This window comes from Syngnathus leptorhynchus, chromosome 1 (genome assembly GCF_054491065.1).
Source record: "Syngnathus leptorhynchus isolate UIUO chromosome 1, UIUO_Slep, whole genome shotgun sequence".
Taxonomy (NCBI): Eukaryota; Metazoa; Chordata; class Actinopteri; order Syngnathiformes; family Syngnathidae; genus Syngnathus; species Syngnathus leptorhynchus.
Window position 1 is genome coordinate 7,182,305 of NC_141195.1, and position 23,772 is coordinate 7,206,076.

The following is a 23,772-nucleotide window of genomic DNA, read 5'->3' on the forward strand; positions in this document are numbered from 1 at the left end:
AATGTGAGGTCTCATATTGTTGAGTAATAGTCATAAAATGGTCATGGTTACTACTTATCCATAATTGATCTCAGCCACAATTGGTAATTTACTTGTGATCATATAGAAATACTCATCTTAAAACGACTTGATGTCAACCATTGAGTTAAAAGCTCCAAGTTGACTTTGCAAATCATGTGGATCTATTTTACACCCTTCCCAATTAATTTTCACTAACTAGAACACAAACAAAACACAAAATAGCAAAAGGACAGAATGTTCCTTGTCTATGATTCTTTATTTGCGTGTTTCAGAGAGAACATTTAAAATGATTCATACGCCCACAATAACAGACATCACTTCTCTGGGTTAGAACACTGACACGGGAACATGTACACGAGTACACAAACACACAATCACAAATTTGGCCAAACTACAGTGTCTTACTTCAAAATAAATAAACAAATAAAAAAAAGGCAATCATATTTTAAAACCATAAAAAAAAATAAAAAATACCCCGAGGACACACAGCCAAGACCTGTCCCGCTTTACAAAATGGTGCAGTAGCAAAGTAACAACCACGCCTACAAAAGTAACAAAAGGTACCATACAATCTATCATTGTGGAAGTGCTTGTACAGTAGGTTTGGAAGTTTTGCACTTATTTCAAAGGATATCAATATCAATGGCTAGAAAATCACCAGTAAAAATAGCTCATCTCTGTAAAAATGTGCTAGTAGGACAAGCCTTGGCTGCGGATGCATTTTCTTTTGTCAGAAACTATTTTTCAACCAATTATCTGCATTACAACAACTATAACACTGTTTCCTTTTAATAGAAATATGTACAGACGTCCACTCGTTTCAAAATAATGCCCTGCACACTGATGCAGTATATCAAGGGGTGATGTTTTTGTTTTGTTTGTTTTTGTTTTTCCTTCACAGCGACTGTCCGTGCAGTTTGGTACCTGAATCAACAGATGAGATCACAGTTCTTTTTTTTTTTTGCCTGAACAAAATGTTTGCTTGTATGTGACTGTTTGTTAAAACACCCCCTCAAGTAAAGACATCCATTCCAAACTGTGTAGCAGTGTAAACATACCATTATTTTTGAATGGGTGGCATGAGAAAGGCACACATGATAAGACCACACATCTTGAAACTACAGCGGGAGGGAAGGGAATTGGGGCTGGTACAGGGCTCTTTTGGTTTTAGTCAGCTTAACAAAATGTGCCACACAAACTTTGTCATTTTGCTCCCAACAATTCAACACTGTGATGAGAACCTCAAGATAAACCAGAATGCAGATCACCGCTTCTTATTTCACTTTTGAATTCACTGCTGGATTTTGGTCCAGGCTGGTTTTCCCTGAAAGTAACACTGCCACCCTCAAAAAAAGGGAGGGGGTCAAAATGGTTGGCCCTGGCTGCTTTGTTTTTAAAGGACATTCCCATTTTTCTAACAGTAATAATGCAACTCGTGACTCCATCCTCTGGGTAATTTCATGTAAATAAGCAAACATACAATCTGTGGGCACAGACTCAGCACCCTTAGGCTACTGCGGCTGACATTTTTTTTTCTGGAGAATGTTCCACTTTTTCAGTGATAATCATTAACATACCTTGCTAGACAATTTCATCAAGCAGTTTAAAAGGGGTCATGCCATATCAAATATGTTGGGAAAATATTCACAGTCTTGTGCATTTCAAGACAGAGAGACTATGCTATATTTTGGTAAGCAAATGCATCCAAACAAGACATGAAGCGAGAAAAGGGGGGGGGGGGGCGTGGGGTCAGGTCAGGAAAAAGCTTTGACATTCTTTTGAGTGATGGACTCATATTTATGCAACAAACACTTTCAAAAGAAAAATCTTGGCATCCTGGCAAATCAATTTCCCACTCCCACACATAACTATGCGCCTTCTTGCTTTAGTGCCCCAGCTGACTGCTGACCTGCGGTGTCACTGCTGAGAGACAAACTCGGCTAGAAGCCAATCTATTTATTTATTTATCGGAGGGGGCAGGGGTGGGGGGGTGGGGGGCACAGAATCAAGGAGGAGGCTTGTTTTTGGACCAAACAGGGTTCAAATGCTGGCATTTTCAACAGTTCTTTAGAAAGTGCACATGGAAGTTTCATTCTACGTTAGCTAGAAGCACACTGACAACATGCCTTTGACATCAGTTACACACGGGGATCACACCACGGAAAGCTGCGACAGACCATTCAGAAGGCAGATTTAACACCAAAAGTCTCCTACTTGCTCGTTTCAACATTCAAAAAAAAAAAAAGGACCAGCTGTTGGTTATCAGTAACAATACAAAAACTGCACAAACGTAGCCAAACACTATGTGCAGAACATTATTCAGAGCCATCATCGTTTGTTTATTTATTTCCCTTGATGATTTTTTTTTTTTTTTTCTTGAACTCTACAGGAATTTACACGACAGCTAAAGAGCCAAACATGGACTATCAATCCCAGATTCAGATGTCGTTCTTTTCACATCTCTGAATTAAAGACAGACAAAAGAAAGTAAAAGCGGGCGGAGTGGTAACACTTTTCTGGAATACTGTAACGCATAACATTTCCCAATTGCCTTCAACTCGAGCGAGCGTTGTATTTAAAGCCACAGTTGAGCAGGTCTTAGTGTAACTGCCTCCTATTGATAACAGCCCTCACATCTCGTCTCGACAGCGAGCGACGCTTTGATAAGGAGTAGAAGCTCAAGTCCACAATTACACTGGAAAAATATATGTATGTTTATATTCATATATATAGCATTTCTCAAATCTATTTATACAGAATGAATATATAGTGTACTTATGGCCATCTTGGCAGAGAAATAAAGGCATCTGAAACAATCACCACTCTCTTGATGCCGTGGTCTTCCCATGACCAGACATTGGAACATTGCAAAAATGCCAAGAATCTGGAAATAAAGAGAATTTTCTCCCCCCCATTTCTTTTACTGGCACTTTGTGCATCACAAAATTAAAGATCTACAGTAAGGCTACAAGGGTGTGTTATTTTTGTCAAACGGAGGCCATCCAAAGTTTGCTTTGCGTGTTTGAAAATGAACCTCGATAATACAGATCCACAGATGCATGACTGAGCTGGGATCAAAGCGGAAAAAAGAAAAAGTTTCCAAATGTGAGCTTATATTGGACGTTACTGTACAAAGGTTTGGGGTAAGTGATCTTGGCTGCTACAAAATGCTTGGGGAGGTCACTTTTTAGTTTCGTTTAGCTGTTTGTTGTTGTTTGTTTTGTTTTACAGAAGCAAACATGAGCTGGCATAAACAATACAGAGAACAGATAGCAACACAACCGTGATTGCTTTCACTTTGTCAAATCAGCTGCTGGCATACCTACGCAATCAAACAATACCTGTGCTGATTTTTTTGTCTTTATTTCAATATGATCGGTGGATCTTTAAGACTACTCAGACTCATCATGGTCACATCACGCACATAAATAACAAAAATAAATATACAGCCATCAGTCAATTACTTTCATATCGAATAAATAATAAATACATATTTTCTCAATTATTTGTTTTTTTTTTTCCAGTAGTGTGTTTTGGAACCTATCGGTACCAGAGAGAACATAAACAAAATGAAGAAATAATTCAAAACCAAAAATATGCAAAAGGTGTCTTTTTGTTATAAAACATTTGTTTTAAAAAGTACTAAAAAAAATACGCCTTGTCGTTTATCTATAAAGATTCTCAAAATATCGATGAAAGACATCTGCAAATCGCTTCCATATGAATCGGTAAAGATGCATTCTGTTTGTGTTACAAAGTCAATAAATAAATTGCTTCAAATAAATAAACCTCAATAACATAAATGTCAATAAGTTACAATTTAAGTACACAAATTTAAATAATTCATATATGACAATAATCATTGTACCACAAAACTATTCATTGAAATGAAGTGCAATTCCTATGTTGATATAAATACTATTGATATGACTAAATGAAATTGTGTGCACGCACTATGACTACGGGCATGTCTGTTTTTGTTGTTGTTGTTGTTGTTTTTAAACCAATTTTCAATGGTTTCAAAGCAAAGTTGTTAGTCTGCTGCTGGAAATCAATCAGCCATTGGAAAGAACACAAGCTTAGCTGGTCCTGGATCAGCTGCGTTCACAAAACGGGATTGCGTTGAACCCTTTGGTGCGGTAATAACGCAAAGCAAACACACAAATGACTTTAGTGCATGCTTCATATTGCTGAGTTGTGTTTGTGTATGTGCGTGTATGTGTGTGTGTGCGTGCGTGCGTGCGCTGGGCTATTAAGAGCTGGTGAACACACACATACTTGCCACAGTGAATGCTACGGAAATAAAATTCCACTCCTCTTCCTTTTCCCGAGTTCGCCATCCTCGAGCGATCAAAGCCAAAATAAAGAAAGAAAAACCAACCAACCAACCAACCAACCAACCAACAAACAAACCAAAAATAATCATCTGGGCAACAGTGAACTTGTCCTCAAGCACATCTATCTCAGGGCACACAAGAGATATATGAGTAACCAACCACACGGCATACTGAACGCCTCAGATACAGTAGCTGATCGTAGCCTTCGCCATCCTGCCTGAAGGATTCCTTTCCTCTTCGCATCTTCACTGATCCCAGAAGCAGCATGGTGGGGATTTTGGTCCGCGTCCTCTTCTGCTCATAGATGCTCCCTGGGTTGTGTTTATTTAAATAACCTGAATTCCCTTTGTGTTGTTTTTTTTTTTTTTGATTTCTATTATTTGATGTATTTCAATCATATCCCTGTGACTCCGTCACGCTCGCTAGGGCGGCTTGGCTCTTCGGCGTGTGCGCGTGCGTCTCAGACTTTGATGCCCTTCACAGCTTTGTTGATACTCTCCAGTAGAGCCTTGTTCTCGGGGCTCTGGAAGCAGTCTTTGTTGGTGTACATGTCGGTCAGGGTGCTCACATAGCTGTCGAAGTTCTGCTCCGTGATGGGCTCCTGTTGTGGCGCAAACGACAACCGGTCGCAACTGAGACTGAGGCCAAACTAATGGCAGCGAATCTACCTTCGCTAACCAATCAGCTCAAGGCTGCGCAAAGTGCGTATGCGTGTGTTGTGCGTGTACGTACGTTACGGTACATGTGCCTTTGTGCTTATAACTAACTCACCATGTGCGGCACGCGGATGTTAGCCAGGCTGCGGATCAGGGCCCGGCTCAGCCCGGACAGCTCCATGAAAAGAGCCTCGTTCTGCTCCTCGATCATCTTGTTCTCATGCTCGATGCTCTTCAAATTCTTTTCCATAGAAGTGATCTGCAACGCAAATAGTTAGCTTCATCATTATTATCGACTGAATCAACACATAGTAAGGTGTTTGGTGCATTGAATCACTGTTCATTTTGAGACTGTCCGACTTTGTGAGCAGTCACTGAACGCACCTCGAGTCATGGAGGTGGAGTTGAACTGAACAGGCCACAGAAATAGCCAGCGTAATAATAACTCATATTTCATAAGACCGCCATAGTGCCAGACATCATATACAATCATATAAATGTGTCACAGTGGAAAGCATGAAATAGCATAATATGTCTCATTCAAAAACAACAGACACACACCTGGGTTTGCAGATTGACTACGTCTGCCTCCATTTCGTTGTTGGACTCGTTGAGGTCATTAATCTCTTTGTTGAGCTGCTTGATGTCCTCGTCATTGTCCAAAACTAAACGGACAAAATGAGATCAGCTCAGAATCCTTTATAGGAGTAAATTTGCTTAATTTTTTGTTTGTTTCTTTGTTTGTTTGTTTGACACATAACCATCTTACCGTCACTGGCTCTGAACTTGGTGCTCAGATAGTCTTCTGTGGGAAACTTGGCCTTTTTCTTAGCATACAACGCCCTGGGGCACCCTGAGAGGCTGCACGACGCACACATTTATAAGTAACCGCCAATATAATGCCACAGTTGTTATCTCAATTCAAACCAAAATACAAACTCTTTCTTCTCCGAGGTCAACTTGTAGCATTTATTTGCGTGTAGCTCACCTGCGGTGTGTGAGGAAGCTGCCGTTGGCGTGTCCAGAGCCGTCACATCCCGGGGTCGGACACGTGGGTCCTTCAGTCTTGAAGGCCTTCCAGTTGAAGGGCGTGCCGTTCAGGAGACCCTCTTTCTGTCTACGGGCGGCGAGCGGACATCCGTAGGCGCTACGATGCGTGGCGTACTTCCCGCTGATGTGTCCCAGGCTGTCACAGCCCGGCACCGGACATCTGCAAATCGGAAGGGGAAAGAGGGGGAGAAAGACAGATGCGGGGAAAGTGTTGAAGGGAAAAGAGCGAGGAGGTACAAAGGTTAGATAAGAAGAATCAAACAACATGATGTGAAGACTGAAGTAACACAGCCAAGAAAAAAAAAAACAATTCCTCAATTGGGTCGATTACATTATACGATAGAAACAATAACATTACTGGCAAAATGAGCTACTCACGGGAAGTGCATGTATTTCTTATGTACTTGCTCTACATTACTTGACTTTGACAGTCACTATGTGCAGCTCAATGTCTTTCCCCCGTGAGTCAGGGCCTGCCTGACTGACTGACTGACGCAGTCACGTGGACAGGTCGCTACCTCTGCATATGATTCACAGTGACTTTCCTTGCTTTGCCTTCATTGCATTTCACGTTAAGTCTTGCTAAAAGCAGACATTAAGGCTTTCTTTACGAACTTTAAAAGCTCCGAGTCCTCCTGGTTGTCCTTGGTAGGAGTTTTAATTCCACTTTTCTTGGCACGCGGGCACCCAGAGAGACTGAAAACAGAAAGTATGGAGTTGATAACATAAGGTTGAGAAAGGGCTGGTCAAGTGATTTCTAAAAAGAGAGCTAGAGAAAGAGATGTTCTTCAACCAAATCACAAACCAATCAAGTGCCAGATATGGACGAAATTATAGAATTATAGTAATATGTGTGTGTGTGTGTGTGGTCCCTGTCTAATTCTACTATGAACTGTCACTGAGCCTCTCTGACTGACTGTGTGTGTGTGTGTGTGTGTGCAAGTGGCTGCATGAGCCTTTCGTTGTTGATGTGTTACCTTCGATGGGAGGCGTAGTTTCCCGTGATATGACCTGAGCCGTCACATCCTGGGGTGGGACATCTGGCGGAAAAAAAAAAAAATTGCCGTTGACCATGAGAGGAAGGTTGCTATTAGAAACAGTTTACAGCGTGTCACACTTTTTTCAAGGGCTTGTTTATTGCACATTTAACAACGACAGCAATCGAAATCAAAGCAAGAGTCATCCGAGCTCGGATTAGCAAACAATCAAAGACAAGCAGAATCAAAGCTGTCAGTAGCAGTGAAGGTGTAGCGCAGACATACTTGAGTTCAGGGGTGTGTGCTGCCATGAGGGACCGGAGGCTCTTATCAGCGAGAGGACACCCAGATAGACTGAAGGGACGGTTGGGGGGGAGGAGAGTGAGTGAAGGACACGCAGAAGAAGAGGATGGAGACAGAGGAGAAGGTACGAGGGGGAAAAAAAAGACGTGAGTGAAAGGGAATCAAGATTGCGAGGCATACCAAGGTCATTTAGGAAAAAGAGGACAGGCAGCAAGGAGTAAATCACTTATGCATATCCAAGTGTCACTGGCCGACTTTGACTCTTGGTGCTTCGCGACATTGCTAACTCTGGAGTGATGCCATCAAATAACATTTGATCCAGCATCTCGTGTACTTTTATTGCTATTCTTAATGCCAAGTAGTTAGTCAGGGGCAAGAATTAATTAGCGCTGCTTTTGCCTTCAACCATTTAAGAACGTTTATGTATAGGCTTAGGGACACAAATAAATTGTGCACTGTGGATTTTGCTGTAACAATCACGTCTTAAATACGTCGCAATTATGACCGTAACAAAGATCCCCCCCCCACCCCCCAAAAAAACTCTAATCTACGGGATTCTAGATGAAAATTGAAATGTATCCATAGCAAAACATGGTTTCTTGCTGTTAAGTCTAGCTCAGCGGTCCTCAAATGTTTTTCAACAAATATCTCAAAACCTACTTGGCCCTTCAAGTACCACCACTATGACCAACTTTAAAGTGGTATAACTTTGAAATATGCATTTCACTTGATTTTGAAAATGAATGCATTTGTATTTCATGGAATGGGAGTTGTACGCCAACCAGTGATTCTTTCATATGCCACTAGAGGGTGCCCAGTCACTACCAATGCCACAGTTTTGAGAATCACTGAAAAGTGCCCTATCATTTTTTTTTTAGGTCTTTATTTTTTTCAAGTAAAATGTTTGCTCCACGTACCTGCGATGAGATGCATAGTTGCCAGTGATGTGGCCACTGCCATCACACCCTGGTGTTGGACATCTGGAAAAAAAACAAGACTTAAACAAACCTTTTTTTTTTTTTTTTTTTTTTGCAGAATAGACCAATGCACTGCGCCTACAGTATGGCACATGGAAACTGCCTCAGCGTGCCTACTGGGACTCTCCAGAGTCTTTATACTTACGAAAGCAGCTCCTTCTTGCTGTCCTTGGGCTGGAACTTGACCTTGAAATTTGGAGTGGTGACTTCTCCAGGGTACTTCCTGTCCTCCATTAATTCTTGCATCATGTCACTGTCCTCTGGGTCGGATGACACATATGACTGCCCGGCGTGATCCATCTGGAAAATGTGAAAATTAAATTTAATAGGATAGTTATTACCTCCGTCATCTTTGTTGATGTGTGTGACTTGAGCTGCGGGTTTTTTTTTTTTTTTTTTTCCAGCACAGTTCTCTATCAACATATTTGGAGGATTTAATAAATCCTGGATAATATGTAAGATTTTAAAACCTGATTTGTCTGCAAATGTTACTGTGCAAAGGGTAAAAGTCTAGAGAAATTTTGGAAACTTTTCTAATTACGGTGCAGCCGCTATTTTGAGTTGAATAACTTTTGGGGTGAAAAGGATTTGTCTCAATGCACCGTATTGCCATTAAAATCAAGTCCTTTATATTTCTTTTGAAAAAGTTCAAAGCGGTAGGATTAGCATACGAAAAGGATGGTGCAATGCACCTGACACACCACCTCTGTTACTCGGTGCAATGTTTTAACTGAGCAGTAACTTCTTCTGTGACATAAATGAACAATAGAAAGAGGAAAGGGCTACAGGAAATAAACAAGTTGAGTTTTTTTTTGTTCATCCCTCTTCTGGGATTTCGTTATGTTGCAACGACGCCTCTTTGATCAACGGCGTAGGGAATACTGCCAGATTTCTATGATTTTTTTTTTTTGCACAGTAGCAGCATACTGACCTCGTCCATTTCCTCCTCCCTTTGGCGGTTGTGTTTGGTAAAATCCAGAGGCCCCTCCCACTCCTCCTGCTTGTAGCTCTGAAGGTTGGGTGATGTCATCCCACTGCTTCCCCCGTGATGCAGAGAGGAAGACGAGGAGGAAGAAGGGTCTGGGGAACGGACCTCCGGGCTGGTGCCAGACAGGCTGCCTTCATGTTTGATGGGCTTCTTCATACTCAGGTCCAGAGTACCATTTTCATCCACCTCAATGTCCATTTCCTGGGGAATATTCATTCAGGAGTGACCTTGTATTCTTATGCAACAAATCTCAACGTGATAGTGAAGCAACTTTGGCTTTGGAAAGCTTCTCTCTTTATTTAAATAAGTTCAATATATTGAGTCAGTGATCAAAAGTGGGTCTGTTTCTGATCTGTGTCCAGTTCTGGTTAAGGGAAGAGATTGTGTTGTTTTATTTGATTTCTTGTAAAAGGGCAATGCGCATATGGGCAAGAAAAATAAAAATAAATACATATAAAGGATGAAGGAGAAGATGAAATGGGAAGTGTTCCCAGAAATGTCCCATGTTGACGCACTCACTGTTCCATTATTGATTTCTCGCTGGCTCGGACTCAAGTTCCACGTCTGTCCTTGTTGATGTGAGCCATTGTACAACATACAAAGCCAGGTCACGTGACACTGAGATATATATATATATATATATATATATATATATATATATATATATATATATATATATATATATATATATATATATATATATATATATATATGTCCAAGACATCTTCCCATAACCAAGACATGGAATGGAAAAATGATGAATCAATCACATGTTCCCAGTGTGAAAGAAAACTGCTTTAGGAGTCACAATATAGGCCAAAGTGGCATTCCAATTACACCTTCTATGTGCTGAGAGAAGGTAAACAGTATCACGGGATATCGACCGAGTGCAGGAGAAAACTGTAGCACAGAAGAGAGGACTAAAAATAAAATGAAAGTAAGAATGGATGGAGTTGAGAGATCTGTGCTTCAGATTCTTCACTCCCCCCCCCCAAAAAATGGCTACCTGGTGGTATAAAAGTAATCCGGCAAACTGGCCGTGAGCCAAACTCAACAGCCACATGAGAAGCGTGTGGGATGTAAGGATGAAAGGGAACGGGATAGGTGATGCAAGTGCATCTCAACCTCCGCTGTTGCTGTGAGTCAGCGCCCGATTCGATGATACGCAACTGGTGGGACGACACAAACGTGAAGAAGAGAAAGGAGAGCGTTGTGCCCTGCTGTGTCTCGTGCTACAATGCGCCAGTAATTGCTGAGATTTGAGGAGAGATGAAAGGAGTGATCTTAACAATGATGACATACCTTGTAAATAATGGATTTTTGACAAGTAGGTCGCAACAAGATTCAAATGCGAGTGACATACCTTGTTTTGAGGTTTGGTGCTAAGGTTCTCAGGTTTCTCCCAGCAACGTGTGGACAGGTTGAGGATGGCGGTGGCAGCCATGTGGGCGGCTTCGGCATCATGCGAGTAGTCGTAGGCCAAGGAGGACGGTTTGCCGTAAGCGTGGAGGCTGAGGCTGGGCGATGTCGATTTGGGGAATGAGGGCTTACCTGCAAGAAAAAAGGAGGTTTCAAAGTGTGTTATGAATAATCCGAACAATCGGGGGCATGGATGGGATTTGGGGGAGGGCCAAGTTTATAAATATATGACATTATAAAGTCCCTGTAGAATTCTTATTTGAAATCAACATTGATGAAACTGTTGTTCATCTAAAATGCCAATCACCCACCAAAACGTTTTTTTTTAAATGTGTATGAACTTGAGTATAAATAAACAAGAACATTCACATGAATAGAAATAATTATGTGACATGAAATTGACATTGTAAAGAACATACGTATTTGGGTTGTCAATCAATCTTAGTATAGTGACTAACTAAACTAAGTCCCTCAGTTAATATGTATGTTATTTCCTTTTAGCTTTTACTTTGGGCAAACAACTAATTTCTTACAGTGTGACTTAAAGCGCGCTCCATGCCCATCCCGATGAAAAGCGAAGGCTCTTTTTTTACCTCAATTTTTGTCACTTGAAGTGATGAAAATTGAGGTAATGGATTGTGGTTTCTATGCCCCGCCCATTCCCCCAGTGTGTCCATGGTAAGTGTTAAAAACTAAAAATACAGCTTTTGTATCAGGCCAAGCGTCTTACTTTTGAAGGCTTTGGGTGAGGTTTCGCTGGTGGGCATCTTTGGCGCAAGCGTACGCTTCCCGAATACTTGAGCATCAAAGCTTGCATAATCAAAGGACACCTTAGAGTACTTCTCCAGCTCCTTGGCCAGGTTGGCGCGGGGTGTGCTTGGCGCCATGTTGGGCCTGTAGCTACCATACTGGGGCATCTCCAGTTGCTTTACGAAGCACATGGGCCTGGGAGGACGACAAGGAGCGAGTGTCAGGGTAAAACACTAACGGGAGGAGGAAGTGGAGTAGAAGATCGCACCGTTGGCACACACACACACACACACACCAAAACAAAAACAAATGAGAGAATAAGAGAGGGAGGTGCAGCGAGACGGTGAGAGAGGCAAGATAGGAGCAACAGTGTACTTAGTGGGAGTGCTGCTGGATTAAAAGCGCTCTTATCAGCGGAGGGCACATTTGCATGTCGTACAGCACGGAATTTATGAGCTTTAAGCCCTCTCGTTTTCCTAAAGAGCCAGCGCTTTTGTCGGACCTGTTGGCGTAAATCCACCGATAGAACCCAACGAGGCAGAAGGGGGGGGAAAGAGGTGGGAAAACAGAAGGGGGGAGTGGCAAAACACAGTGGGAGGCAGCATTGGGGTGGGGTCACCTTCCTCTTTTTTTTTTGCTGTCTTTTCCTCCATCCCCCTCTTTATCTCTGAATCCCTCCCCTGTTCCTCCTCCTCTTCATTCAATATCCCATGTGGTCTGCCATCACATGCCAATTAATAAGCTAGTGGTCTGCCATCACACGCCAATTAATAATAAGCTACCGGATGTAGCCTGAAGTCATGATGCTGTCAGACAAGTCCTCATACAGAATGCAAATAAAGACACGGCCTAACAAGACCATTTTTCTCAAAGTATTTATCACAGGGGGTTTGATCTTTTTTTTTTTCTTTTCTTGCTTAAATATACATTAACATTCAATCCACGTGAACGTGGATTGAATGTTGAGTGCTTCAGTTCCATGCAAGGCACACCTCTCAGCTGTCTTCTCGCTAAGGGAAGACTCGACTTTAATGTGACCCCCAACAATGCCCCTATAGCTTGAATAATTAGCATCTTCAATGCATTATTAATTAAAATACCAATGAGGAAAAGCACGGACTTAGCATAATACAGATGTCTCATTTGGGCTAATCATCATTCTTTTGGCCATAATGAGGGCGCCTGGCCAGCTGGGGAGATTAACGCTAAGAAAGAGACGTCCGTGTTAACATAGTGGCGCTAATGATCGGACCACCAGAGTGGATGCTTGAAGAGATTCTGGAATCCATCTATCCACAAGCCAGGTCCTTAACTCTCGAGGATCCCGGCAACCGACGTCACCATTGCCACGAGATGAACGGAGAGTTTTGATGAAAACACTCAGGGATGTATTTTAACAATGTGTTCATCGCCGTGTTTGTTTGTTGTGTAACAGACAAGAGAGAGGCAAATTATTGGAAACAATTGCCACGATGAGGATTAAAAACCATGGAATTAAAGGGGAGTAAAAAGTAAAAGTTTTGATATAAGCTCTTACATGGAATATTATTACAAATTAATTAGCTAGCTAGGCTCTGCTCTACTAATTTACATATAAACTTGTGATTGCCTATAATTAATGTTACCTCCAGCAAAAATATGCATATAAAAAATGCATTACTGCTTTGTATTGAAATAATGAAATAAAGCCAAGTCCATAGCAGCACATCTGCAGTCAATTTTACAAATAATGATCAATTAGTGTGATCGATTTAATGATGTGTTGTGACATCATTGGCCCACACACCTGAGCACTCTGTCATTGGGACTTCCTTTGAGGAGCTCGCAGCCAGGCTGAGAAAGCTGCTTGTCTTGGCTCTTGGACAGCTTCTCCGCCGCTGCGATGGGACATCCCGAAAGACTTGAGAGGTTGGAGGAGGAGAAAGATTCGTATTTAGCGAGAGAATGCTGACCACGTAAATCAGCATCACACTGATGCGGACTGACATAACTGCTGTCCTAAATATATGAGCTTGCAAATCACAAAAAGGAAGAAAACTCTGTTTACGTCAAACAAACAAAAAAAAAAGCGATGTAAGCATATATGCAGTGCCGTTATCTATGCTTACCTGCGGTGTGTGTTACGATTGCTGTTAACATGGCCTTGACCGGTGCAGCCAGGAGTCGGACACTTCAGCACATTCTCATGCATGGCCAGAACTGAAGAGACATATTCACAATGACACGTATAGATGTAGCCTTTTTAAAACAAGTCTCTGCAACTAGACATATTACTCAAGAGACTTCATGAGGAAGGATGATTCCAACACTATTTGGTGGTTGTTTCATCTTATTTTAGTTTTAAATAGTATTGCAATATTTTAACACACAACAGCACGGAGGGGAGAGCTGATTTTTTTTTTTTAACACTATCTAAAAGAGTGGTAGAATACATGTATGGGCGTTACATAATCAGGGTACAATTTTTGTTTCCTCTATTCCATTAGTTATAGAAAAAACTTAATCAGATTACAGTTACATTTATTATATTTTGTATTATTTCGCACAATTCCATGTTTAATGCAAGGAGAGAGACACTGGCGATTGATTTGAGAGAAGCTAACTGGTTAGATTATCACAATTTACTGTAGCTCAATTGGCCGCCATTGCAAAGTTTTGATTGGCCATCTACGCAAATGACAAAAAGGGGCCACTAGAGGCCGGTTTAAAAACGACTCGAGGAACAGATGGCAACTATTTGGATCATATTAGCTTCAGAATTTAATTCCTTCTAAATAACAAACGTGAGAGCTTTTCAAAATCATCCCGACTGCTGGTTACTTATGGGGTAGCTAGCGGGCTAGGCCTACATGCCTGCACGTGGTTCATTAATATTATCAGAAGAGTATCCCATCACAAATCACCCCCAGTGACATATCTGCAGCACTGCGTATTCCTCCAATCACACTAAACAGCTACCCAGCATTCCCTCTTTGTACGTTTGATTTGATCTCGGAGGAAAAACTCACTTTCAGGGGGGATCCTGTCCTTGTGAGGGCAGCCTGACAGGCTACGGTGGTGGGGGTAAAGGCCAGTCACATGACCCGTGCCGTCACACCCCGGGGTGGGACACTTGATCTCCCTCTTCTCTGGCCGAATACTCTCTAGATAGACGGATGATGCGGAGGTTAGATGGAGAAAAGAGGGCGGAGCAACAAAAAGGAAGATGGAATGAAAAATGAGGACAAAAGCAAGTGGTTAATGCCATCAGACAGTCTGCTTGGCTGAGCGTGAAATCCAGACATACACTACTGTATTTTTTGTTTTGACTGTGCAAAAGCCCCATCTGCATCTTTTCTTCAGCTTATCTTGTGGACACTTTATTGCCTTTAAAACCTTCATGACAATGTCAAATGAAGTAAGCATGTTTAGATTTTTGGGCGGTTGACGTTATGCCTTTTTTCGGCATCACTAATCAGTCTCTCGGCAACATGCCACACGCAATTGACAACTAAGAATTGACTTTCCTTGCGATTGGAAGTAAGCGTCACACAGAAAAAAAAGTGGTGTGATGCTCTACTGGCCTTCAAATTGAATGTTAATGAGACAAGCATCCCCTAATTAAGGTTGAGCAGTACAAGAACGTCACCACAGGAGGGTGGGGGGAGGCCAAGGAGAGGGCAACGCTAGCAGGCATGTAATAACACTACTGCTGAGCATGACGAGAGGGCAGCGTGCCAACTGAGATACACGAGGCGCAGACAAGCTACCTGTTCTTGGGCCTAGCCTTGACTTTCTGTCTCACGTGCCACCTAACCCTGCTCATGTCTTCGTTTCTCATTGCAGCAGAGCGAGGTTATCGAGCCCAAGCAGGCTTTGGCATTCATCACACAGCGTTGAGTTCAGTGGGGACGTAACACAATGCTAATGGCGTTCTTGAGGATTTTGTCGAGTCAAAGAATGGTTCTGACATAGCCAAGCTTGGTGGTATGGTATCGCAAATCTTGTGATCATGTGTACTGTAAAAGCTCAGGATCAAGTCAGCCAAAATCTCAGAAGGTACTTTGACGTGCAAAAACAAGTCCTAGCATATCGCATGTGTATTGTCACATAATGTTTTACAGGCACTCATGTCTCAGTGTGACTTACGTGTTATGTCTGGGAATATATGGCTGACGAATGAGGATTAAATTTAACCGTGGCAAGCGGTCAGTCAATAAAGCCCAGCTAGGCACTGGTTAGCGTAGCGCTCGCTAGGGTGAGGCTAATACAACACAATGAGATTTATTTGAGACGGGACCTTTCCATTGGATGACGCACTGTTGTGTCAAAACACTAGTTTATACACAAAATATGAGGCTTGACTCGATGTATGGTGTAGATAAAGCACAATATACCGTTATGATCCATTTGTAAAAATGACAAGATGCTACAGTAACTTCAACTTTACAACTACCATACAGAAAACATTTAAAAGTGTGGGGAGGGGGGGGCGGTCTCCAATGATCCACATCACGACACAAATGCGCTTCCGCCATGTGTGGACGCCAATGCATGACTAGTGTCACTTTTTAAGCAAATGAAAGTATCTGCTTGTCGGTTGTGACTCCCACGCCCACCGCGGCGCAGCCTTCCCTCTCAGTTTTTAAAAAAATAAAAAAAGAGCAAGGAAACGAAAACCCAGTTAGCAGGTAAATTAGCAATGCTAACAGCCGCCGCAGTTCCGATCAAAGGTAACTGTATATTACTTTGTATTACTCGATACACAATAAAAACAACAACTGTAGGCTGTCTGTTCACAATGCATTCATGCAAATATGAAAAAAAGATCAGTCCGTTTGTTTTGTGCACTCTGTCCTACCTTTGAAGTAGCTCTTTCGGATGACCTCAAGGTGCTTGGGCCGATCTTCCATGGTGAAGTATCTGTGGTGCTGTATATCGGCCACACCCAGCAGCTCCCTGGGCCCAGCCGGCTTCACCTGCTCTGCTTTGAGGGCGATGGCCTGCTCGAGGAGGCCCAGGTTCCCTCGGGTCATGTCAAACATCTCAGACTCATCTGTGACGGTGGAGCGCTGGGAGAGGCTGTCGTCGTCGTCGTGTTCATCGTCACCGTCCACGTCATCAAAGTCTTTCTCATCCGACTTGTCGGAATGCACCTCGATAATGTCGGGCGAGACAGAGGGCGAGACTTTGTGGATTTGAAAGTTTTCACCTCTGGGATTTGGCGAGTAGTTCTCAAGCGGACTGGCCATGTGGGAGATGTAGCTTAGAGGAAGGCAGGCCTTGTAGTTATCAAGTATTTTGTGGGAGTCATAGTTGTCGAGCGGACTGCTCCTCGTCACACTGTAGTTTTCATGTGTGTTGTAGTCCTCCAGAGGACTAACCCTGTGGTCTTCAGTCTTGATATGTGGTCCCTGAGCTGCTGTGGTGCTGGTGATGGTGCGGACAGCAGTTGGCACATTAGGGTTCACCTCCTCATCTTTCTCCTCCTCTTCTGGTGTGTTCTTCTTCTGTTGTGCTGTCTCTGCTGTCTCATCCTCTGCATCTACTGCCGATTGACGGTGGACCTCCTTGGCGAGAGTTCCACGCTGGCCTCGGTCATCCACCGATTCCTCCTCAGCTCCTTCCGTCTCCTCTTGCATGCCTTGACCTCTGTCTACTACGTCTTCCTCTGCCTCAGCCGTTTCCCCATTCTGCTCCTCGTTGACTTTTTCAACCGCTACTGTGATATTCTCCTCAGTCTCCATAGCAACAGGCTGCTGGGCGGCCTCAGTTGGAGCATCGCTGTCGTTACCCGTAGCAGGGACTCGCCCAAGGTGCAGGAGAGAGTTGGCCACTTCTTCAGCAATGGGAGAAGGAGATTGACACTCAGGTGTTATAGGAGGCTCAATGATGACACACTCTTCTTCTGTGAAAACAAACGTGCATGTGAAATATAGTTTCATTTAATACGATAAGAATAAATGCTGTCAATGTGCCACTACTGGTGAATGGAAGCTTTTACAGAGGACTAAGGTGTGGGGGGGGGGATACTTCGGAAAAGGGCATAGCGATGCTTGAAAAGGTGATTGGGAATGTACGACGTGACAAATATTATAACCATTTCAGTTCTTTTTTTTTTTTAATCATCATCAGGGTTGCATGGGAGCTCAGAGTAGAAGCGGGGTAACGCTGGTTAGAGCATGATTTTGACAAAAGTGTAAATGTAAGCGTAAACTAACCTAAGTCCATTTGATTTGCCGCGTCTTCCCGCTCCTCTTCCTCCTGTTGTTGACTCGGTGTCTCCATACCCTGTCCGTTGGTCTGTCCGTGCGTTAGGTCTTCCCCAATCTTCTTTTCCTCTGCGGCGTCATCCGTGTCGCCCTCATCCTCCTTGCTCTCGCTTCTGTTGTCGCCATCCCTCTCGCTATCTCCTTCAGCTTCACTGCTGGCATCACTTTCTGCGCTGAAGCCCTCGTCCAGGGCCAGTTTCAGGGGGTGGGACTTCCTCTTGGATGCCGGCCGCTCCGCTTCCTGTTCCTGCTCCTGCTCTGCCTCGGTCTCCTCAACCCGCCGCTTTCTGGCTATGGGGCATCCCAGAATGCTGACCGGAGAAATAAAAGCAAAGCGAGAAGACAATTTGCGTATGAAGATGTGCTGGAGAATGGACACGAAGGAAGCCTGAGGAGGGCGCCATGCTCACTGGCTATCAGATACATATGGCAACCAATCTCAGCCAATTGACTGAAATGTTTAATGAACAACTTGTATGGAGAGAGCAGCGGGGGAGGCAACGGAGGGTGAAATCCAATAAACCCCACCCCCCTTATTCTCACCTGGGAGACAACGGGTGAGATTGAAGGAGGATCTATAAACAAAGTGCATTTGAAATTGCCTGCTGAATGACTACACATGTAAACAGATAGCTAATGTCGGCGACACAATAAAGAGGAGTCACAAGCCAGTGAGCTGCCGGCTCTCTGCGGCTCTCGTGAGACTGAGCGTCACACATGAAGAGGATCGCAGCTGGATGGAACCTGAAGAAATCTCTTTCACACCTGCTGGAGACTTTTTACACTCTAATTTATTCCATATAAGCTGCTTCAGAAGCTAGGGGTCGTACTCAAATTACACCGGTCAACAGATTTTTACCTTTTTTTTTTTTTTCTGAATGAATTTTGTGTCCTGATTCTAGAGATGCTCTTATTTCTATCTCGCACATCGGTGATGTCATCTTAAATAAGAAAAAAAAAAACTCCAGAGAAAGCAAAATGGGATGGATCAGCGATGATACAGTACAGACAAACAGACAAAGAAGGACAGACAGAGTTTCTGTTATCTGCCCTACCTTCTGTGTCGTGAGTATCTCCCACTGATATGGCCCGAGCCATTGCATCCAGGGGTGGGGCAGCTGGATGGGATGGATGGAGGGCAAATATGTTTAAAACATGGTGCATTGTAGTCATCAAGCAAAAAAAAAAGAATGAAAGCAAACTTCCCTTTTTTTTAAAAAAACAAAACAAAACAAAGACATGCAAAACACATACGCCAAAGAGAAGCACATGCACAAAGACACGATTGGTCGCTGATATGTATCCACATGATGCATGAATGCAGGTGGCATCAAGCAGGGAGAACATAATATTGTGTGTCGTACATCAAGCCTGGCCTATATCCTGTTACCAGGAGCGATAATGATCATCCAAGACCTGCTGTAATTTCCCTTGCTCTGCGCTCCCCATCATCACTATCATCACGCAACCACCCTCCTATCGCTACCCCCCCCCCCCCCCCCCCCTCCAACCTCGGATTCAGGTTGCTATGACCCCTCAGGATGCCTCATTTCAATTCTCATTAATGTATCACACCTATTCCCCTTTATTACTCCAGTTATCCTTATTATTAATTTCACACGTATAAAAAAAATAAATAAAACAGCCTTTGCATTTATAATGAGGCCCGAGTGCTTTCTTTCTTGTTGGCATTCCGAGCACAGAGCAACGTTTGGGGTGAACAAGATATGTAGATGGAAAGAAGAGGTGGAAGGACATGTATGGACAGGTATGAGTGGTGGGCCACTAGAGGAGCAATGTCCGAGCTCCTCACATATATATATTATATATATTATATATATATATTCGTCTGTTTTTGTTGAGACATTGGATTTAATATTTGTTCATAATAGGAAATAGCAAAAGTGTTGAAAACTAATAGCCAGTTTGAGGCACTGAGAAGACAAGTACGAAAAAAAATAAAACTGTACTAATTTGGAGCTTCCCTTCACCAAAGAAGCAGTTAGTCTCTATACACATAAAACAACTTTGGGAAAAATGAATATGAAGATGTTGTCTTACCTCAGCTCTTGTCCTGCATGCTCAATAGGAACTGAAAGAATAGGGGGGGGGGGGACGACAATCATGAGCTAGTGTTCCAAAATCAGTGCAGCTAAAAGAAATTCAGATCAATAAATAACAAATGCACATGAATCCCACGAGGCTTCCACACTTCTGATGGAAGCACCTACACACTCTTCACTTTGCTCACATACTGTGTCTGACATAGGTGAGCATCAAAACAAACAGTACAAACAAACTCCTATGCAAACATCAGCAAACAGTACAAACGGACATTAGCGATACACAAATGGAGTCTTGCAATTTTGGTGGAAGTTAAATTCAGAGCAGAATAACAATAACAATTTCCAAAAAAAAATGTTTTCAGGGTCACCTTTAAGTAATTGCACTGAAAAGACAAATCAAAAAGTGCTCCCTATCAGCACACATGACCGTCACCATCGATTGGGAGTTTAGCAACAGAATGAGTTTGGAGAAATATTCTATTTTCATTTGGAGCGAATAAGAAAACAATACAACCCTGGAGATTTGAGCCAGGGCTCCAATATCTCATGCATTAATCACATGTCAAAAATACCCCACATACTGTATATATCAATTTACACAGAGACACACTAAGTGTGACGTGTGTCTGCATGTATACGTGTGTGTGTGTGTGTGTGTGTGTGTGTGTGTGTGTGTGTGTGTGTGTGTGTGTGTGTGTGTGTGTGTGCGCGCCTGTGTGTGTGTATGAAGCCTCTCAGTTTCTCCTTCTTTCATCATTCAGTAGCGATGAATCTCAACTGCAGCTCAGCCACGGTGCTTGTAAACATCTAAAAGCAGTAAACCTTTCTCGTTACTCTCGGCAAAAATGCAATTAAGTGCATTCGATACGGAACAATAGCGCAACCCAGATAAAGACTTCTTTATTTGGTCTGTTCGAACTAAAAACAAATCTGCGCTCTGCTGATACGGTATGTGTGGTGGATGTGATGGTCCCGGGCATCTGCAAGTGGAGGTTTGCTAGCAGCACCTCTCCTGCGCGGAATTAAGTGGGCAGTGTTCACTCCCACAACGGCGCAAACACCCCTTTCTACCATCTATGAAAATACCAAAAGAAAGAAAACTCCAACAATGTGATGGTGCTAGACTTGTGCTCGCATGGAAAATAGTGTATTTTATGTTTTTTCCTTCATGCAAATTATTACACTTATGACCCATATCTGTAAATTTTACACTGTTAAAAACAACAAGAGAAATGATGCTCACCTCTGATTCCCTTGGACCGAGTGCGAGTTCGCTTGTCATCACTTTCTACACTCATCTGAGAGAGAGAGGGAGGATGCGAGAGGACAAGAATAAATTATTTCTCAATAAATATAGCAGAAATAATGACAGAAGTAATCATTTTGGTAAATCATAGAGGGGAACTGGGGGGGGGGGCTTATGGGGGGGCCTGCGGATGTATGAGTAGAGAGACAAGTGTGGGTTTTTGGAGTGAGTGCGCTGGCTAATTTAAAAAATCCCTCCCTTTCCACACCCTTCTTTATGACCACCTGTAATTTCCAATTGGTGAACGAGATTGTGTATGAATTACATAGGAGAAAATATAGCCTGGCTGGCTGCACATTAGTGAGAGGACGCAATCATAACTTTAAATGTCAATAAATGAGGCAAAAATCACACGGCCTTGAAAAAACTGCACTTCTATGAAGCAAAATTGTGTGTGTGCGTGTGTGCAAGTGGGTAGGACACACTGAGCATTGCTTAGTCCTAGCTCGGCTTTTAAGCCACAAAAGAGCAGGTGCTAACCCGGCTCCATCACACACACATGCACACGCACACACACAACACACACATTGACAAAGGTCCACACCTCCTTAATACTGCACTCTAAAGCTATCAGATGCTTTTTAGTCACAATGGAGCTTTTAGCTTTGATTACTTGAATTTATTTTATCACAGGTTTTCCCCGTCCCTTTTCTCTTCTTCTTGCTAGCTCCTCTAAAGCTCCCCGCGCAACCCACCCTAAGCCCCTCCTTGCCCGGCCACTTAACTGCTTTGTGTTCGCTCGATCATCAAGCTGGCATCGCCGCAGTGGGATTCGAACACAAGGCCCTGTTTCTCCTCGTGGTTTTGCCCCTTTTCCCCTCTCTGTTTTTTGGCAAAGACCCTTTCCTGCTCATAGACAACTTATGAAAAGAAGGCGAGAAAGAGGGATGAGAAGAAGATGAAGCTTGCTGTTGTTGTCCATAAGGGCCCCCCGTCGCCCCCGCTCCATTCATGAGTCAGGCCGGAGGTACAGGTGCAGACAGAAAAAAAAAAAAAGTCCCTCCCTTCCTGTGTGCGGCCCGCCACCGATCAGGTGCTGTCAGTGCTGAAGTTGTGCAACAAGCCGCAGCTTTGTACCCAGCCTGGAGAAAGTAGCCGCCTCTTTTTGTAGCCCACTTGCAACGAGGGAGCTGAGCTGAGTGGATGATAAGAGTGCATCATGGAGTGTCTCCATGAATGTGCGATTGTGCATGTGCTGCCTCGCACAAATGGGCGAGGTCGGTATATGCACCCAATCAATTTGTCGGTCCTGGTAATGGAGTTTAAAAGCAGATGAATTGAACAGTATATGGACCGGAGCAAAGTAGGTGGACGGGTATAGATGTAAACAATGCTATTGATTTGATTAAACGAGTGTATCAGAAGGTCTTTGTCTGAACATGCGTGCTTTTCAATAGCACGTGTGTAAGTAAATCGAAAAAAATTGTCATCTATTTTTCCAACCCCCCCCCCCCCCCCACCCCACCCCACCCACTTTTCTCCTGCTCATACTGATCAGTCATCAGGAAAGGGCGCAAAGCGCTTTCATGTTTGCGTAACCATAGCTACGCACATTTAAATTGGTAAGCGCATCCGAGTTCTTCTCTTCTTCCTGTCCCTTTTTTCAATTCCAACTCATTAAATTTGTATGTGCACAAAGTCACAGTGAGTGGATCTAAATGCAACAAGGCGGCCCTTCACCTGATTTTCATAATCTCTTTTAAAGGGGCTGCTTCTAATGCATGTTCAAACTTGTCCTTTCTTTTTACCTTGTTGTCTCTAAAGCGCGACCACTCAGACTATGTGCGCCGAATTATCCAAATCTCATGCATAAAAAGAGAGTAGGAGGGGAAGAAGGAGAAAAGATTTGAGTCCAAACGTAAAATATGTGGGACTCGCAGCATGAACTGTACTGACTTCAACAACTGTGAAATGTAATGTGGAATGGTGGCGGAGGATGAAGAATAAAAGTACAAGGTGGAATTCACAGCTTATCCCTCCAGGCTGTGTTGTACATTCTCAATTACTTTTTTTTTTGTGTGCGTGTGATGCTTTTGGCGTAGCGAAGGCTTTGCTCGACACTGTGACAGCTCTATGTAAATGTCTCGCTGAGGGCAATGACTTCAGAGAGAAGGTCACCCCTTCGTCTCTTGGCTCAAATTAATGACGCTTTCATTCATTTTTAGGTTTACAAGAGAGGGCCGGGGGGAGGGGGGGGGATGCAAGGAGTTACGACAACTGATGACTGGAGACTGACATCACCCAAAATGACTTGCGGGCATCAGCTGCCAGTTAGAGAGGTGCTTCACACTTCTCGCGGCCGGGCTGACCACGGCGGGCGGCTTCCATGTTGAATTGGTACACGGTAAGCCCCCTTTATGGTTTTGCACTGTCGTAATTCACACGGGACAAAGCAGGAGAGCGGCAGGAGGAGGGCTGAGCACGTCTTGCTTGTCATAGTAGAGCAGACCTCCACTAAGACCAACCTTTAATTAGCCAAGGAGCCATATTACTAACCTAAGTGGGGTCTCCTAATGAGCCACATATGCATAATTATGAGACACTAAGTGATTTCTCACATTCTAATCATGGAAAGTGAAATGAAATGCAAAAATGAATATGGTTTATATTTCCGTAATTACAAAGAGGGGCGGGGAATGTGTCGTACCGAAAACTAATTCAACACGTTTGT

At 43.2% G+C, this 23,772-nt stretch overlaps 1 protein-coding gene and 1 long non-coding RNA gene across 7 annotated transcripts in view; one reads left to right on the top strand and one right to left on the bottom strand.

Annotated features, from left to right (window-relative positions):
- Positions 1-164: 164 nt before the first annotated feature.
- LOC147061651 (myelin transcription factor 1-like) overlaps positions 165-23,772 on the bottom strand; it is a 69,550-nt gene continuing 45,942 nt past the window's right edge. For 5 of the 6 annotated variants that reach the window (XM_085916867.1, XM_085916849.1, XM_085916840.1 and 2 more), the window contains 20 exons: positions 21,039-21,093; positions 19,791-19,821; positions 18,785-18,847; positions 17,679-18,040; positions 16,319-17,365; positions 14,487-14,621; positions 13,587-13,677; positions 13,265-13,378; positions 11,459-11,673; positions 10,673-10,860; positions 9,253-9,510; positions 8,467-8,621; positions 8,262-8,324; positions 7,042-7,104; positions 6,680-6,760; positions 6,003-6,224; positions 5,784-5,875; positions 5,576-5,679; positions 5,130-5,273; positions 165-4,959 (listed from right to left, as the gene is read on the bottom strand). In XM_085916867.1, the coding sequence (XP_085772993.1) occupies positions 4,819-4,959; positions 5,130-5,273; positions 5,576-5,679; positions 5,784-5,875; positions 6,003-6,224; positions 6,680-6,760; positions 7,042-7,104; positions 8,262-8,324; positions 8,467-8,621; positions 9,253-9,510; positions 10,673-10,860; positions 11,459-11,673; positions 13,265-13,378; positions 13,587-13,677; positions 14,487-14,621; positions 16,319-17,365; positions 17,679-18,040; positions 18,785-18,847; positions 19,791-19,821; positions 21,039-21,093 (3,624 nt within the window). In that variant the 3' untranslated portion in view covers positions 165-4,818. The remainder of the gene's footprint in view (positions 4,960-5,129; positions 5,274-5,575; positions 5,680-5,783; positions 5,876-6,002; positions 6,225-6,679; positions 6,761-7,041; positions 7,105-8,261; positions 8,325-8,466; positions 8,622-9,252; positions 9,511-10,672; positions 10,861-11,458; positions 11,674-13,264; positions 13,379-13,586; positions 13,678-14,486; positions 14,622-16,318; positions 17,366-17,678; positions 18,041-18,784; positions 18,848-19,790; positions 19,822-21,038; positions 21,094-23,772) is intronic. The other variant, XM_085916859.1, reaches the window with a different exon arrangement.
- LOC147061652 (uncharacterized) lies at positions 7,232-9,770 on the top strand. The gene is made up of 3 exons (XR_015066731.1): positions 7,232-7,468; positions 8,380-8,537; positions 9,301-9,770. It is a non-coding gene; the product is annotated as an uncharacterized LOC147061652 (long non-coding RNA).